The following is a 17,356-nucleotide window of genomic DNA, read 5'->3' as shown; positions in this document are numbered from 1 at the left end:
GATGTCTTCAGTGACGAGTCAGTTTACGAGCTGCCAGCTGCAGGTGGACTCTGCAGAGTTTGTCACAGGTTAACGTACAACGAGAAACTGTTTCCAACCATCTCTGCTTGACAGATATCTTAATCGATTCATCCGTTGGCAAAAGTCATCGTCGATTTCTGTCCAACAGCTAATCGAGAGTTTCAGCCCTGACATTCAAAGAACACAGCATGCTGGGAGTTGCTCCTCTGGGACTTCACTTACTTTGCGGTGGTATTAAGCCCAGGGAGAGACAACTCGGTTACATTTCAGAGCTCAACTAAAATGATACAGATGTTGCTGAACAAATATTCTTAAGAAACATCCTGGAAATCTGTCAAAGACTCTTGGCGTTCCCTGGAACGTATTTGCGAACCAGAACCACTGAATGAAGAAACCAGTGCATCGATGTTGGTATGCACATTCAGCGGTGACCCTGCCAGAAACCATCACTCTGAACATCTCAGTGATCTGACTCGAGCATGAGTGAGTTTGAGAGGATCTTGACCAGAACACTGCATGTATACTGCAACCTGCATGAAGTATGTTTATATGTTTTATGCATATTATTAATTAGCAAAATCACCTGATTGTCTTCAGATATTCCTGATGATGATGATTAAAGAGGATGGATGTCAAACCTCAATGTGAGCATTGACCCTCAGCCTTTGCTTGCATAAACAAATGTGTGTGTCACTGTTGACATGAGCTGCTCCATCATCATCTTCCTCTCAGCGTGTCAGTGTAACAGCAGCTCCATGACTCTTTCTAATACTCACAGTTGTATCATTGATCTCGCTCTCTCTCTGTGTTCAAGTAAAACAGTTTCCAAACTTCAAAGCTCGCATTGACGCGAGGCAAAGTGCAGCTCTGTCTCCCTCACAGGTCGATAGGGTTCGGTCTTTGTCTGTCTGTCTGTCTGAGCCCTGGGAAACACGGTTAAAACAAGACGACACGAGAGTCAGACAACAGAACCGACACAGTCTTACCGTACCAAATTGCCCAGTTGCATGTTCCAAACACTTTTGGCATTCCAACTAAAAAAACAGAAAGCGCAGAAAATTGTGGCCAACGTCCGGTAAAGCTCCTCTGTGCGCCTCTGCGGATCGATGGAGCGGAGCGCAGGGGTCCAACTCTCTCCCTCTCTCTCTCTCTCTCTCTCTCTCTCCCTCTCTCTCTCCAGTTGTTTGCCTTTGCTTGCTTTGCCTTTGCCTCTCTCGGTCTTGGGCCAATAAGCATGAAGTAATGGTGACAGCTGCGCTCTGGTACAAGAGTGCGTCAGGTCGTCAGCTCCGGAGTCCAACACAGTGAACTGAGAGAGAGAGAGAGGCACTGTGAGGGAGCAGAGGGTTGTATAATGTTCAATGTCCAGTCTGTCTTAAAGGAATATGGAGGTTTTAATAACTGCTCACAACACACACCAAAATGTCTGAAACTACACATGGAGTGATGAGTTAGTGACCTCTGAGTCTCAAAGAGCCTTCAGAGTCTCCACATGTATGATAAAATATAATACAGCATTTAATATGGAACATTTCATCATCATTCACTGTAAGCTGACCCTGACCTCTGTGAACATGTCAGTGTATGAGTCTGTAGGAGCATTTTGGCATCTGGTTTCCGTTTGTAGTCTGAATAGTATCGATCCCACACTGGCTGAAATACAATCAGCTATTGTCTGACAGCGATAGAGATTTGACAAAATGTGTCGTTGTCGTTGTTCTCATGTGTCAAGTCACTAATCGTGCTACAGAAAAGGTCTTGGTCCGGGTTTTGTGTCATCGCTTTCCCCTATAAATATTGATATTGATGATAGCCGGTGTGAATCTGTACGAAGCTCTGTGCATCCTTGGGGTACAGTTACTTCACAGTTGCAGAGTGCTGTTGACATGCTGAGTGACAACAAATCATTCTAATAATTTGACCCAGCAAACTGTTGAACAGTTTTTCTGAAACCAACCTGCTGTTAGATTTCATCGCACTGGGTTAAGTTACGTTAACGTTAACATTTATTATTAACTCACGGCATTATTAACCTCCAGTTTGCTTGTCAGGTGATCCTTGCGGATCTTAAAAGTTCATTTAGTGTCCACCCAGAACTCTAAATTCTCTAGAGAATCCTGAAGAGTAGAAATATGGGTCGTAGGATAAATATTCTTTAGTGACCTTGAGAACAGAATCAGTTTTGTTTTGTCAACATGCTTCAGTTTAATAAGAGAGATCAAGAGTGTTCTGTAGATTTGCAATGATGAAATAATTAAGGGAAGAGCCTGTCATGTATGGAATCATATCATCTGCATAGAAATGTATGTAAAAACTTGGAGTGGCAGAGAAAACATTGATAATGTGCACAGTGAATAAAAGAGGACCAAGAATGAACCCCTGTGGGACACCGCTGTCAACGACTCCCTAACCTGGCTACAAAACAACAACAGTCCTTCATCAGAAGATCACAAGTTCACAATGTTTGAATTTGTATTACAGACATGACAGCTTCACTTATGTGAGTGATGAAGTAGATTTCGAGTCACAGAGACACGTTCACGTTTCAGACCAGAGGTTTGGTATCGCAGTCACAGACAGCAGCTAGAACATTTCTCAGTAATGGAGTTCAAATTGAGAATGAGGCACAGGGGAGGCCTCACACCTGGGTTTGTTTACAGGACCCCGATCTGCAGCCATATGATGAGCTAGTAATGGTCAACACACTTAAGCTGCTGCTCACTGCTTGAATCGCTCTTATCTTGCATTGAAGTTACAGATAGCCCGGGGTGTATAAATAACATCCTCATAAATATGGGCTTTTGTTCAAAGGACAGAGACACAGCAGTGACAAAAACCTGAACCAGAACAAAGGAAAATCACTAAATACACCCTGTTACTTCTCTGACAGACACCTGAAGCCTGCGGTGAGCTGACAGACATTTGAACATCTCACTGTTTTCCTCTGTAAACACTGAGACAAAGGCAGCACGCTGTGCAGAGAGCCCCCCTGTTGAAAGTTGTCTCTGCACCCCCGCTCTGCTCCGCCAGAGCTCTCTGTAAGACGGCTATCAGCCTTCGTGTTCTGTTTGTCTGCTCTGTGATTTGGGATGAACAGCACAGAAAGCCGCGGCATTACGCTTCTTTTCACAGCGCTGCTATCAAAACACATCAGGGCTTTTTTTTGAGAGGCTCTGCTGTCGTACCGGCAGCCGGGAACATTTTGTTCATGGAGGGGGGAACAAATCTCTCGGCTTTGAAAGTGATCTGTACATCCACCACCTCAGGGGGAACATCCTCATCTTACAAAGACCACACACACACACACATAAACATTCACACACACACATACAAAAGGATGGCTGCATGCAGAATGCACACACACAAAGATATTCATGAGCACCAACTCAAGATACATTTTGAGAGCTTTGAAGCGTCTTTCAGAGTTTTCTCTGTGTGTGTGTGTCTTGGAGGTGAATGACAAAGAACACACACTCTGCCCCCGGCACAGATTACCTTCCAAAACAATCTGATCACTGGAGGCGATGCTAAGCTGACTTGATCCTGGCAGGAAGTCAGACTGCAGCTTGAGTTTCAGCACACCTGGACTATAAATATTAGAAAAGTTTTCATTTAATTTTAGGACTGTTGTGCTCTTACAGGTATTTTAAATATTTGCTAGTTTGTAGAATACAGAGTCAAATGTTGAATCATGAATTTTTATTTGATTATTTCCAAACGTTTGATTTTATTTAAATATTTCATGTAGCACATGTACTAACTGAACTAAGGTAAGAAATAAAACTGAAACATGTTTAATGTTTTGTCTAGGAACATAAAATGTCACTTATTTAAAATATTTTAAAAAGCATAATAATGATCCATGCACAGAGGTCACACTTTGTTCACAGTCCGTCTATCGCGATGATCTGAAGTCAGCACTGACACTGAGGAGATCCGAGCTTCAGCCCCGAGGTTGAGCTTGTGTGGAGGTTAAGCTTCTCTCTGCTGGCTGAAGAAGGCTGCAGTCAAGGTTTCAAGGTTTCAAGGTTTCAAGGTTTCAAGGTTTCAAGGTTTATTCATTGTCATTTGCATGCTTACACATGAAACTAAACGAGTACTCAGGACCAGCGATGTACATACAGTAGTCTAAGTCTTGATCTTCACCTGCAGGACAGACTGACATCACAGCAGCCACCTGATTACCTGTTTAAATGGAAATATACCTGCTTACTGCACTTTGTGGGGTTCGAATGTTTCATTAGTTTGAAGCTTACTGTAGAAGCTGGTTCATGCTAAATGATGTAAATCAAATCACAGATGTTTCCCTTACAGCGTGTCGCTTCCTGGTTTAAACGTAGAAAGACGTTAAAAAGCAGAAACAAGCATCAGAAATAACGCTGAGCTGCATATATGAACTTCATGAACAGTGCTTACATGTGCACAAATAGACTGAACTTAGTTGGAATCTGAGGCAGAAGTTAAAAAAACAGTTAAAAAGAAAGACGTGACACAATCAGTGACGCTAGATCTCATTACAACATGATTCAAACACAGTGATTTGTATTTTTCCACCAAAGACTCAAACTCAGCAACAAAAACATGCAGAAAGGAAGCAAAGAAGAGCGTCGTGAAGTGGGAATTCTTATTTTTCTGAGTATCGTTTGTCAAATATTACGACAATACCCGGAGTTGAAGAAACTTGCAAACACGGAGCAGCTAAACTTTTCTCCAGCTTCATCATGTTACTCATATTCACTGCAATAATCCAGACCCCACAGGCACAAAGTACAACCATACTTTCAAACATTTTTCTGGCCTCTCTGCACGTTTAACTGCACATTCTGTCAAACACACCACTGACTGTAAGTAGCTGCTATCTGTAGCCCAACACATCTTGCATTAACTGATTGATTTCTTCTAGATCTGGGTAAAGCGGCTAACACTGCTATGAAACTCATTTTGATTTAAACCCAATAGAAGAAACTTTGGTTTCTAGTTTTTATTCGTTGCTTTTTTTTGGCCACTTGGAAGAAGAACTGATTAGATTAGGATTAAAATAAACCATTGATATATTAAAGTTTAAAGTTTTGTTCTGGCAGTAAACAGATGAACCGATCTCTGTTCATGTTTCCCATGATGTATGTCCATCGTTCACTGTCTCTGACACACAACCCGATAACTGACGAGTCTTCAATGACTCTGATTATCAGAGTTTGAAGTTCAGAGGAGGATAGTTCTCAAATACATAAACTCTGCTGGCATTTGTGCATCGTAATTCAAGAACCCTAATGTACTTTGGACAAAGTTAATATTTGCCTCACTATGCTCAAACATCAAACACACACCCACACTCACACACACACACACACACACACACACACAAACAGCCTGTTCCAATGTTCACGTGTCTTATTTAACATAAATGACACATATCACCCACACAGTGCAACGTAAAAAAGCATTTCTAGAAGTTTTGGTTTCCAACATGAGGAAACTTTTGACTCGTATAATCATAATTATCTTTAATAGCCTTTAAGAGTAATACTGCGCATCATGAATGTGACAAATAAAAAGCTCTGACTCTTGAATCTTTCAATCATTTCTCTCTCCTAACTGTGAAGTTTCTTCCCACAGACAGTAAATACAGTGTCTGTACAGAGATGATCTGAATGAGCTGAAGCTGACAAGACAGGAGATCACTGCATGAACAGCCTGCTGGAAATGAAGGTATAAATTAAATTATAAATTAAAATGAGGAGCTGACTGGTGTGATATGTTTGAGATGATAAAAAAACTGTTGAGCTGAGTCGAGTAAAACAAAAGATTCCTAACGCAGGTTTATCAGTAACTTTCATTCTCTCAGTAATTCAGTGATTTGCGTCCTTTCTTTAATCCAGTTGTTTACTTGTTCTACGTGTTGATAGTGAGTCTAAGGGGCCATAATCGCTGACATCGATATAGCTGCCATAAGAGGACAACTAGCCTCCTGGTTTATTTACCTTCTTGACAGAGACTGGTTCGAGTATCAGGACAAACCAACCATGTCAAAGAATCGTTCAGAGAAGTCTACGTAGCTTTCATGTGCTACAACAAATCAGCATTTTCCAACAGAGCCTGGCAGTGAAGCTGCCAACAAAATGTGTAAAGGAGGTCTGCAAACTGTTACCAGCCTGATTTATGATGTGCCTTTGAACACAGTGAGAGAATATTCAAAGTAGCAACTCCCACACCTTTCCTCTGAGGTCGAGAGAACGAAAGCAAGAACTGGTTTGAAATTCTGTGGCTCTCCGTCAAGGTTTCTGCTGTGTCGCGTTATCTCTCGCTGCTGTTCTGGCTCCTCTTGTCTCTTGTCGTCAGCTGAGGGAACAGATTAGTGATGCAAGAAGTCAAACAGGGCGGTGATGAGCAGGTTTAAGGAGGAAGGATGCATGCAGATGACCTCATTCATGGTAGACGTCCAATTTAATCTAATAAACCAGACATACTTGAGAAGTTGTCAGATAGATGCTTTGTTTTGAATCTTGTCTTTGTACCTCCAGTGTACAGTTAGTCTCAAGCACTAATCTAAAATATTAATATACTTTTCTAGGGTACAGAAAAGGTGTTTTACTGCCTGAATGCAATTTCAATTCTCTGTATGTCCTGTACTTATGGCAGCCTGACTTGAACACTGGCGCTCCCTGTTGGTAAGGACTAGCGGCTTATATATCACCATACTCTTCTTTTCTTCTTTCTGTCCTCCTGTCATGGAAAAATGTGATTACCTTCCCAAAAACCACAGAGAAATACTGAAATCAAGAGCTGGACAATGACAGTTGTCTTTTTTATTTATTCATTTCTGTACAGAGGGAGCGGTCAGGAGTACACAGGCAGTCTGTCAGTGAGGCCTTTGCAGGGATATTTATACCAAACAAGGACAGGACGCTGTAGAAAAAGGAAGTTTCTGTGGTTAGGCATGCTTTCCACCAGTTGGGTTACATACGTCACCCTCGCGGTCACTAGTGCACAAGTTCAACAGGGGAAATTATAAGTAGAAGAATACATACAGCATCTCATACATTGGACATTTCCATCACACTCCCTCCTGTACTACCTTGTGATTGGCTCTGCAATGGAAATAGGAAGGAAAAGAAACAAGGTGAGATAATTCAACAGACAAACTTTATTGTGCCAGAAGCTTTTTTCCAGCAGAGGGCAGCATTTCTCTGTTACAGTAAAGATGAGGCAGAGTATCCTGAACATAGACATAGATTGTGCAGATGTTTCTACATCCAGTGGTGTGAAATGACCTTCAGGTGTAAAGTACACACTCTGAATCAATACTGAAAAATATAGACATGATGTTGAAGGCTCTGTATAACACATATTGACTGTGACTGTGGAGTTTACTGATCTGTGAAATCAGGACACAAACAGCATTAGATCATCAGGACGACATTACATCATCAGTGATCGTGAAATGTTACAGCAAATCCTCATCCTCCCTGAGAAAGGCAAAGGTATCCACTCATAAATATCCAATGTTAGAGCGGATGTCAAAAATGAGGCATTATTCTCAAAGTTTGTAACTGTGAAGTTGTCTCACTCGTCTGTGGGTCAGTAAGTATTGCAAAATCTGCACCTCCTCTGTGTCTGATGTTGATTTCATAATCATCCTTCCTCCCTGAAGTCAAGCTGCTGAGGTTAAGTGACAATGTGTGAATACGACTGGGCGAGCTAAATATGTAAGAGTGCCTTTTAACTGTCACTGTTATTAACACAGAGCGTTTGTCTTCTGCTGAACCGGTCACCTTTAAAAAAAAATCTGTGTCATAAGTTAAGAGCATACTCTCTTCTCCAGGCAGTGCGACACCACCGGCTGAAATGTGCATCAATCAAACTTAAACTTCCAACAGTTTTCAATCAAATTCTTTATTCTTCAAGTTTTCATGAACATGATGAGCAACTGGAGGTTTGATATGCTTTGCTCAAGGGCACTTCTACCAAGCGTTCAGTGATGGGGAGTTTAGTGACTGATTCCTATATATCCTTCATGCCACTGCTGTCTCCATTCAGTCAATTCATTCCTGTATGTGTGTAACAAAGTGTTTGAAACGAAATATGAGTTTCTTCAGTTTTCATTAAAAACTCTTTAGTTTGGTTAAAGTAAAACAACTAAACAAGAAGTAAAAAAATTTCCCACCACATCTGCAAACCATCACAAAAAAGTTAGCCCTTCCAGTGGAGATCTGTTGGAGAAAATGAAGCATTGCTCTCTGTGATGCCCATCCATTGGAGAAAAAAAATGATGCAAGACCCTCTTTGGTTCCCTCATAGTACAGAAAACATGACAAAGTGTTCTCTAGGTTAGAGAAAATACATTCCTGTAGGGTTCCCTGCATGCTATAAAAATTTGAGTGACATAATAAGCCAAATGTTTAAACATAGTTTCACTTCAGTACGATCATATCTCTTTGGTGGTTTGGTAACGCAGGATGGCTGCATGGAGCAGAGTTTGTGTCGGGTTGCATGGGTGACTTGATCTGCATGCCTTCAGGTGGGATCTGTAAAAATATGACATCATGTTGTCGACAAAAACAATGAGCACCGGAGGCGTCCAATGAAAATAATCCAAGTCCTGGCAGGAAAAACAGTAAAATGTTTATAGATGACAGTTATGTCAGGATCTTACTCGCTTACTCCGACGGTATAAAGTCGGATAGTTTACAACAGCTGCTCTTGATTGCATTTAATCACCTCTAAAGAAGCAAGTACACAAATAAATCAAATGATGCAGAAACTCTGGTGTGTTGTCACAGGATCTTCAGAGCTCCGGGGTCACTGTGTCGAAGGTTGAGAGACTGCAGAGTTTGTTTGTGGTTGACAGTGCAGCTCCCGACACAAACTGTCTCATGTAAAAGACTCGCTTACCCAGTTCAGACACTCGTTTGGAAGATATGGTGCCAAAAAATGATTTTTATCTGTGACTGTGATTAAACTGTTCTGGTTCTGCAAACTGGTTCCTATAAACACTCCACAAACTTCTCAAGAACCTGTGTTCTTTGGGCACTGATGAAAACGTGAAAGGTTTTTCTATCAACCACATACAAATATGAAATGTGAAATATGAAAAACAAAAAAATGTTGGTTATCTCACTGACCTTTATACTTCAAGAGCTTCAAGGAATTTGAATAATTGAGATCACTGTTCAATAGAAATGATCGATTCCTACAAAGCAGAAAAACGAGGTCATGCAAAATTCAGAGGACTACTTGACACTGATAACTGTATCTTAGAGTGATAACAGACACTTGTGTTGATATGATGCGGAGCTTGTTAGAAAATGTTCAATTCTACGTAGTTTAACGAGATTCACTAGAGGACACTGCGTCAGAGTCTCGTTAGCCTCACGTTTTAAGTAAATGTGTGTTACTGAAGGTGCGGAGGACAGATGTAGCATGAAGAACATCCACGTATGGAGGATGTTGATTGTTCTTCGAGATCTTCGAGAAGAAGTTGTGTTGGCTCCTAAACCTAAACAAAAGCTTTATTTCGATTGTACTAGGAGGATACTATGTCACATTTTGACCACCTTAGAGTGAAAAACATAAGGTGAACCGGCAGGTGTATTACATACTATTTCCATGATTGCTTAACCTTATCAGGGACGCACGGGACTGGAGCTAACCCAGCAGAGGCGGTTTATACCCTGCACAAGTTGCCAGTTCATCACAAACAACATCAAACAAGCATTCACACTCTGCATGTCTGTGAGAGGAAGCCATAGAGCCCGGAGAGACGCAGGGAGAACATACAAACTCCACATCCGGGCTAATGGGTGATTTGAACCAAGAACCTTCTTGCTGCGAGGCTGTGACAGCACATGATCATACCAAACACTGGGATTAGTTTCATCAAGATAACCCTGACATAGATTTAGGACCCACAATGTGGTAGAGGTCTTTCTCATCCTGTCAACTCAAGGACTAGGAAGGAAACTATGTCAATATAATATAATCAATATCAGGCTCTATGAAAGATGAATGTTAATGACATTATCATATGGTAATCATGACTGCCTGTACAAAGTTTCATGGCTGATATTAGTGGTTAGCACATATTAAAGCAGCAAATCTAAAAACTGGGATGGACTCTCACAGCTTGCGTCACTGTCTGTATCTGTATTATCTGCTGGTGATATCAAACAAACGTATGAATGTGTGTAAAAATCAATCTCTTCCCGTATGTTTCTGTGTTTTCATGCGTTGTCATCCGTCCTTTTATCTCTGTGCTGTTATCTTCAGTTTGAGGAGACATGTTGGCAGAGTGTGACTCAGTGATTGATCACTGATCAGCTCTGAGAGTCCGGAATGTTCCTCCAGCAGACACAACAGAATGTGGCTTTATCAGAAGCATGTTTACTCTGCCTGCGACATGTCGTCATTGTTGTTGTTGTTGTTGTTGTTGTTGTTGATGATGATGATGATGGCATATTTCTTCATTGTTATTCTCAGCCACGTTGTCCAAATCACTCAGCTGGCAGGTTCAGACATGTTCGAGATGTTTATTTGTCTTTTATCTGCATCGAAAGCATGAAATATACTCCCATCAATTTAAAAAAAGGAAAATACCAGACTAATAAAGCTGTGGTTGCATTTTAGAGAAGACACTGATCTTTCGATCAAACAACATATGAGGCTTTTAAAAGTGAGATGATCTCTGCACTGTATCGACTCATGGAAATCTCTGCTGCTTTTGCCTTTGCCCTGATTCTCCTTTATCCACCGGAGCAGAAATGATCTTTGTGTTTCCTTTTCCTCTCCAGCTGCAGCCTCCTTCACACTCTGCATGGCAACCAGGTTGAAGCTCAGCTACATTTGTAGGCGACAACTCTCCTTCAGACTTTACACAATCGCCTGTTTGCTGATTCTGTTTGCTGCAGAGCTGCAAAAGTCTCTTTGTGTAAAAGTTGCATAACGCTGGATTTTCATGGAGAAATCCACTGTTATCAGCAGAAAACACAAACTGAGAGCGATGAAGCAAAAGCTTAAACACTGATATTATTGATAGTTTTCAGCCTTATCAGAAACATTCAGCTCTGGTTCAGATATTAAAAGCTGAAACCACACAGCCTCAAACATATGGCTCGCTGTCACAGCTGAGGAAATGATTTTGCAAGTGTGTGGAGTCGAGACTGTTCGAACTCCTTGAATTTAAAGTCATTAAAGTAATGAAATCTATTAAATCTTTTCAATTAAATATCCATCTCAAACACTTAAGATTTAGTATTAATTATGCACCATTCTGTGCAGTTTGTGTTTGCTATGAAGCTCTGAATTTAAGACGTTCTCGGTTTTATTACGCTTTTTCTAAATTCAAGAAATGTTTTCATCTGCACAGTAAAGATTTTTATGGAGGATTTCACATGCAGCATCTTCAAGATCGACCACCGAAGCAAAAGCAGGTTGTTCCTTTTTTTTTTCGATTGTTGTACTCAGGACTTGAACTCCTCCTCCCTCCTGCTGAGGGTCAGTTTGTTTGTTCAAGGGTTTAATATTTAGCCGTCACCGGATGACTCCCCTCGCTTTCAGATCTGTAAACACCACACTCATTTAACTGACCAGCTGATTAAGAAAACTTGTCACCAGGTCTGTGTGGAGTTACAGAGCTGTTCCACACTGATGTTCTGCCTGTCGTCTCGTCTGTTTATATGAAAGTTTGAAGTCTTCTTCCTCCTCTGGATTCATCCTCAGCGGCTTTCTTTGCAAAGCGACCGGATAAACAGCTGAGGAGAGATGGGACCTCGAACAGCAGGTAAGAACCGCTCCACTCCTGAGCTCATTAAATGTTTCAGTGCAGATCAGCACCACAAACAAATACTGTAGTATAGAGGTCAGAGGTCACGGCTTTGGTGTTTTCAACCATACTTTAGAGAGTTTCATGAATATATTTAGAGCTGCCATTGTGTCACTGTCATGTTTCGAACTGAGATGTGGTAAACCATAACTCAAGTTGAATTATTAATATTTGCACTTTGGTTTTCCTTAAGAATAGAAGATTTGTTTGGTATTTGTTGTGTAACTGACAGAAGAGAAAGACAGAAAACAAGATGAAACACATTCATCCACCAAACCTTCCAAGTTGATTCCCGTCTATATTCCTACATATTTAAACGTATCATTTTAGAAAACGTGTGATCTTCATGTCAGTAATCAACTGTGAAAAGTTTCATGGTGATTTAAGTTTTACATATACAATTTATTTTGGTCAATTTGTGCAGTAACCATGGTTACAAGAAGAAGCATTGGATTAATTATTATCCTGAACAGGAAAGTATTATTGTTATGATGAGACAAAGGCCGTGACACGTTTCATCAAACCGTAAACAAATTAACTTTATCATTTTATTATCCGGGTGTATGAGGTCACCACCTCTGACTCACTGTGTCATCCTGTCATAAAATCAAATCAGTGGTTAAAGATTTTCAAAAGTGAATCTTAGCTTCGTGTAGACTCGCTGTAAACAAAAGAGACTGCTTAATTTAGCGACTTTATAATGTGTGCTTTCTGGCAAAAATCCTCGAGGTATCAAACACTGTGCAGACTTCAGAGGTGACTGAGGCTTGTAAAAGTTTTAACTGTTAACTTGAGTTTGTTCGGCCATATGTAGTGAAGGGAGAGAAATACGATGCTTGTTTTGATTGATGATTTTTTTGTGCTATATTAGGCTCCTATATCAGAGTTCCTAATTCACTCTCTTACAGAAATCATCTCTAACAAACTGAAGGCTGAAATTCCTTTGACAGTAACACTGATTTTACCATACTGCATCACATCTGGTTTAGCGTAGAGGTCTTTAAGGAGGACGGTGGGTCTTCAGGGTCCTTTAGGGACCTTTTCTGTTTCTCATTAAGTAAACTAGCATATTTATGTATGTTTCATAATATATTCAATGCATAACAATAAGAGAGCAGCACAACAGATGAGTGAGAACTTGAGTGAACCTGAGTAAGTAGCAAAGGTATTTATTTCTCTGTTTACACTGTAGAGAAACCAGGTCTGCTCCAGTGTGTGGTTGTGATATGCAGCATTGTGCATCAAGGTTATAACTAAAACTTAAAGTAGGTGTGGAGAAAAAAATATAAAGAGGAAGATGTTTTGTCGAACAGCAGTTGGGGGTCTTGCAGTGAGATAAATCCAGAAACTAGATGTTCTGTAATCTTGAGACACAATGAGTTTATAGTTGACTGGACTGGCCATACTGTTGTTACAGCAATGGAGACTGAACGATCTGGTCGGTTGAGCTGGTGTTTAATCCTGCAAAGATTGATTGGATGTGCTAGCTAGAGTAAGATAAAAATATACAGGAAATGTCTTCAACAAGCATGAGGAGACACTGGTGTTTATTGAGACTGAGATGTTGACATGACTTTTTTTTTATACCCCTTATTTTATTTTTATTTCTATACTAGTTTATCTTTTCTTTTCCATATATGTTCTGTGTATGCTCAATCCTGCCACAGTAAATTCTGTGTTGGTGTAAACTTGCATAGCGAATAAAATTGATTCTGTTTCTGATTCTGATTCTGAGTCAGGTACTTTCAGAAAATGTCTGTTTTGTAATACCTGATCTGACAAATACCCATCATATTCTAATTTAAAAAACTCAAACTAATACTGAAACTCTTAAAAATGCGTGCACAGTAAACAAACCAAAGATGTCAAAGGGAATAATCAAAAAGAAGAAGAGCACTTCTTAACATCACTAGAAGAGGATTTAGACTGATCAGAGGGGCAGTTCAGGGGCACTAAGGCCACAAATCTGCCCTTCTTAGAGCAAACACCCCCAGCCATCACTGTGACCTGTGTGTGTCTTTCTTATCTCTGATATTTAAGGAAGCGTCGCTGTTATCGAAGTCTGTTTGAACAGAAACAGAATTGGAGGAAGTTAAACACAGAACTGGGTCAGTTTTGAGCTCCCTCTCTCTCTCCTTCAGTGGCTCCTTCTAAGGAGGTGAAGGCACTTGCAGGAGGACCTGGACATCCAGCAGCTCGTCTGAGGAGCAGCAGTGACGGCAGCAGATACAGCAGGAGAGGAGCTGGCCTACCAAACAGCTCCTCCTCCTCCTCCTCCTCCTCCTCCTCCTTTTCTCCAGTGCTCTTCAACCCCAAATCAGGTGAACAAACCAAAACCTGTACATTTGAATGAAAAAGTCTTTGGAGTTATGGATGTTAAAATGTATTTTAGGTAGATTAGATCAAGTGTAAGGGCCAACAGCATCAGACCACAATAAGAAAAGATCTTTAATATGTTGTTCCATGTTAACTTTGTGTTTTGCCATTGTTGAAAAAGAACTTGTTTTATTTATTTTACTTTTCATTCACGTTTAGTCTTGAAGAGACCAGTGAGCACAGAAGAGCTGCAGAGACCGGGAGGACCGTACATCAAGAAGACGTTTACAGTACGTATGTCTTTACGGTCTTAACGGAGCGTTTTTCATCAAGCTGAGAGAAAATCGTGAGCAACATCTTAAGAACAAAAGACATGAACTGTCTCCAAGTGTCCCAGATCAGCTCAATATATCTTATTTAAGAACAGCTGTGTGGAGGTCCTATGAGATACTATTGCCTAAAACTTTTCATGCACTGGTTAGTTCTGCCATTTTCCTTCTATAACATGTCTTCATACAGACTAGTGGAAATTAAAGTCCATAAATCCACATTTCTGTGTTTATTTGACTTCATTTATCTGTAGATTTCACCAAAAGTTAGCATTAAACATGCATGTTAGAAAACTGTAGTTACTCAAAAGGAAGTCTATCTCTTTTTCTTTTGCAAAAATGTTCTATCACTTTTATCTTTTATTTGCATGTATTTCATAACTGCTCTCCATATTCTCTCCGGAGTCAGCAGAGTGACCTCTCTGTGTGTGCTTCCAGATAGTGGGTGACGCCGTGGGCTGGGGGTTTGTGGTGAGAGGGAACCAGCCGTGTCACATCCAGGCTGTGGAGCCCTGTGGCCCAGCTGCTGCTGCCGGGATGAAGGTAGGCATCATGGGAATTGTAGTTAGTGAAATGAGCTGAAACTGAATTTTAATATTTTGTGTGGTCTGACATCTAGTGGCCAGTAGAGGAACTGCAGATTATTTATTTTATTATTATTAAGACTTTTTAAAGCATTTTTCAACCTGGAGGTCCCTCATTCATTTTCTTCTCACTCCTCACAGGTTTGTCAGTTTGTGGTTTCGGTCAATGGGCTCAATGTTCTTAATCTGGACTACCGGACTGTCAGCCACCTTATCCTAACAGGACCCAGAACTGTGGTGATGGAGGTGATGGAGGAGACCGAGCACTGAGCAATGAAGGAAACAGTGATGGATGCACAGTACAGTAGAGAGTGAGAATGCCATCTTCAGCGTATGAAACGGTTATATGTGTGAACAGTCAGAGGTTTTCTTTAACGGACTGTGGGAACACAATAATGAAACAGGAGATCACCTTGTTAGGAATTACATGGGAAACATTCTGTTAGTTATTGTTGAGCTCATAGAGAGCAAAACAACACTTGAATGAACAGCAGCCACATCCTCTGAAGAACAAGCTTGTTAAGTTTTGAAAAGCGTAAAGTCGCCACCCAAAAAATCGGTTTGAATCCAACACTGTGGCGTCAGCCATGACTTTCAAAAAAGGATTCAGAGAGGAGAATTTGTCAGTAGTCAAACAATTATATTTTTGTTTGCGTACACAAAATAGACCAAATATTTATGAGTAGCTTGAGGCTCTCTTCTCGACACAGTGTGGCCTTTTGGGTCGCGAACACATAGTTGTATCATAGGAGTGGTGTTCTACTTTGTGCTTGTCTCTGCAGCCAACAGCAGATCATTCCCCATGCTTAGCTTTGAAATAATGTAGAGGTCCAAATGGTGCACCTTTGCAAAGGTGCAAAGTTCTGAAGCCGTGGGTAGAGCTAGTCAGATGGGGGCAGTACAGAGCCTGCAATTAAAAAGTGAAAGCACTTGTTGAATTCCATTTTTCTGTCTTACACAACCCACAAAAACTGACTGGTTGTCTCTGCATTGTCTGTGGGTTGGGTCTCTAGCTCAACCAATGGCAAAGACAGAAAAATAATATCTTGATATGACTGGTCAGTTATAAAATATCTTGTTCTATAATGGTTCCAATTGTGATAAGTCAAAGAGGTGTTTTTGCATGTGTATTAATGGTCAGAAAATATTCTTTAGTTTCACAAAAAAGATGCTGAAATGTTGTTCAAGTAGATGCTGTGAATAATGAAACCTCCAGTTTCTCTCTTATATGTTTGTAGGGCTGTTTGTCTGTTGGACAGGTATATCACTGTCAGCATCTCGTCTCACCTGAGCTCAGTGCAAAGACTTCAGTCTCACTTGTGACTTGCAAAATAACGACTTGGATTCACCTGTGCAGCCAAATTCATACTTTTTGATTCAGAGATGACCTGTGGACGGATCAGTGATATTTTCTGTCTTTCTGTTAATGAAGTTTGAGTTTGAGTTAATAAAGAGTTAATGTCCATCAGGCACCAAATGTTTCTTTAAATGATCACAGACAGGAGAAAATGTACATATATATTTAAAATTATAATTGTGCTGTTGACGTCACTCCAACAGTTGGTGTTTCCTTCAATGGGGTGGTTTGGACTTTTAACCCTAGCTCGCTGAATCCTACACACAAAAACACATTAACGGCATGTATCATGGCAGCATTTACACACTCCTGCACACACACACACACACACACACACACACACACACACACACGCACACACACACACACACACACACACACACACCAGGAAACACGTGCAACCCCCCCACCACCCCCTGCCTCGGCTGTGTTTACTTTTCCATCCACTCCCTGCAACGTCTGATTCTCAGAAAGGAAGTGAGAAAGGTGAAGATGGTGTGACTTGAAGTGAAGTGCTTTGTTTTGAAGTCTCCCTTATTGCTTTATCTTTTTATACTTTTGTACTGTGTCTGTTTTTACTGTGTGCCTCATCGTGTGCAGTCCACTCTAATAATAGTGAAATATCTGTCAGCACTTTTCTCTCTGCAGGGTGATTCTGGAGACTCAGTGAGTCTCTCGGCTCCTCTTGCATCTTTAATGGTGGTTTTCATGGAGGCAGTTAGTAGAATTATGGTTGGATATTGTTTTAAAATACCAGGTAAGGTGGGTTTTATTAAGAATTTAAACATCCTTATTTAAAATAGGTCTCACTTGTGCAATACAGAATTACAAGCAGATAATATTTCCCTTAGATGCTTAGCAATAAAAATTACCCTTTGTATTATCTTTGAATCGCTTGCTTCACATCACTTCTTTCTTTGTTTTATTTCTT

The 17,356-nt window shown here is 40.6% G+C and overlaps 2 protein-coding genes across 3 annotated transcripts in view; one reads left to right on the top strand and one right to left on the bottom strand.

The window, feature by feature from the left end:
* The window catches only part of enpp2l (ectonucleotide pyrophosphatase/phosphodiesterase 2-like), a 29,137-nt gene extending 27,826 nt beyond the window's left edge, over positions 1–1,311 (bottom strand). The window contains exon 1 of the mRNA XM_019277164.2: positions 1,013–1,311. Within this exon, the coding sequence (XP_019132709.2) occupies positions 1,013–1,030 (18 nt within the window). The 5' untranslated portion in view covers positions 1,031–1,311. The remainder of the gene's footprint in view (positions 1–1,012) is intronic.
* Positions 1,312–5,683: 4,372 nt separating this feature from the next.
* LOC104933200 (DEP domain-containing mTOR-interacting protein-like) lies at positions 5,684–17,356 on the top strand. 2 transcript variants are annotated; one of them, XM_019277149.2, is made up of 6 exons: positions 5,684–5,730; positions 11,737–11,797; positions 13,981–14,160; positions 14,375–14,445; positions 14,923–15,027; positions 15,210–17,356. In XM_019277149.2, the coding sequence occupies exons 2-6, from the start codon at positions 11,779–11,781 to the stop codon at positions 15,336–15,338; spliced, it is 504 nt and encodes a 167-aa protein (XP_019132694.1). In that variant the 5' UTR covers positions 5,684–5,730; positions 11,737–11,778; the 3' UTR covers positions 15,339–17,356. The 2 variants fall into 2 exon arrangements, with proteins under 2 accessions (XP_019132694.1, XP_010746893.2); XM_010748591.3 differs by lacking the exon at positions 5,684–5,730 and having other exon boundaries at positions 11,573–11,797.

This window comes from Larimichthys crocea, chromosome XIII (genome assembly GCF_000972845.2).
Source record: "Larimichthys crocea isolate SSNF chromosome XIII, L_crocea_2.0, whole genome shotgun sequence".
NCBI classification, from domain to species: domain Eukaryota; kingdom Metazoa; phylum Chordata; class Actinopteri; family Sciaenidae; genus Larimichthys; species Larimichthys crocea.
This window is presented reverse-complemented; position numbering and strand designations above follow the sequence as displayed.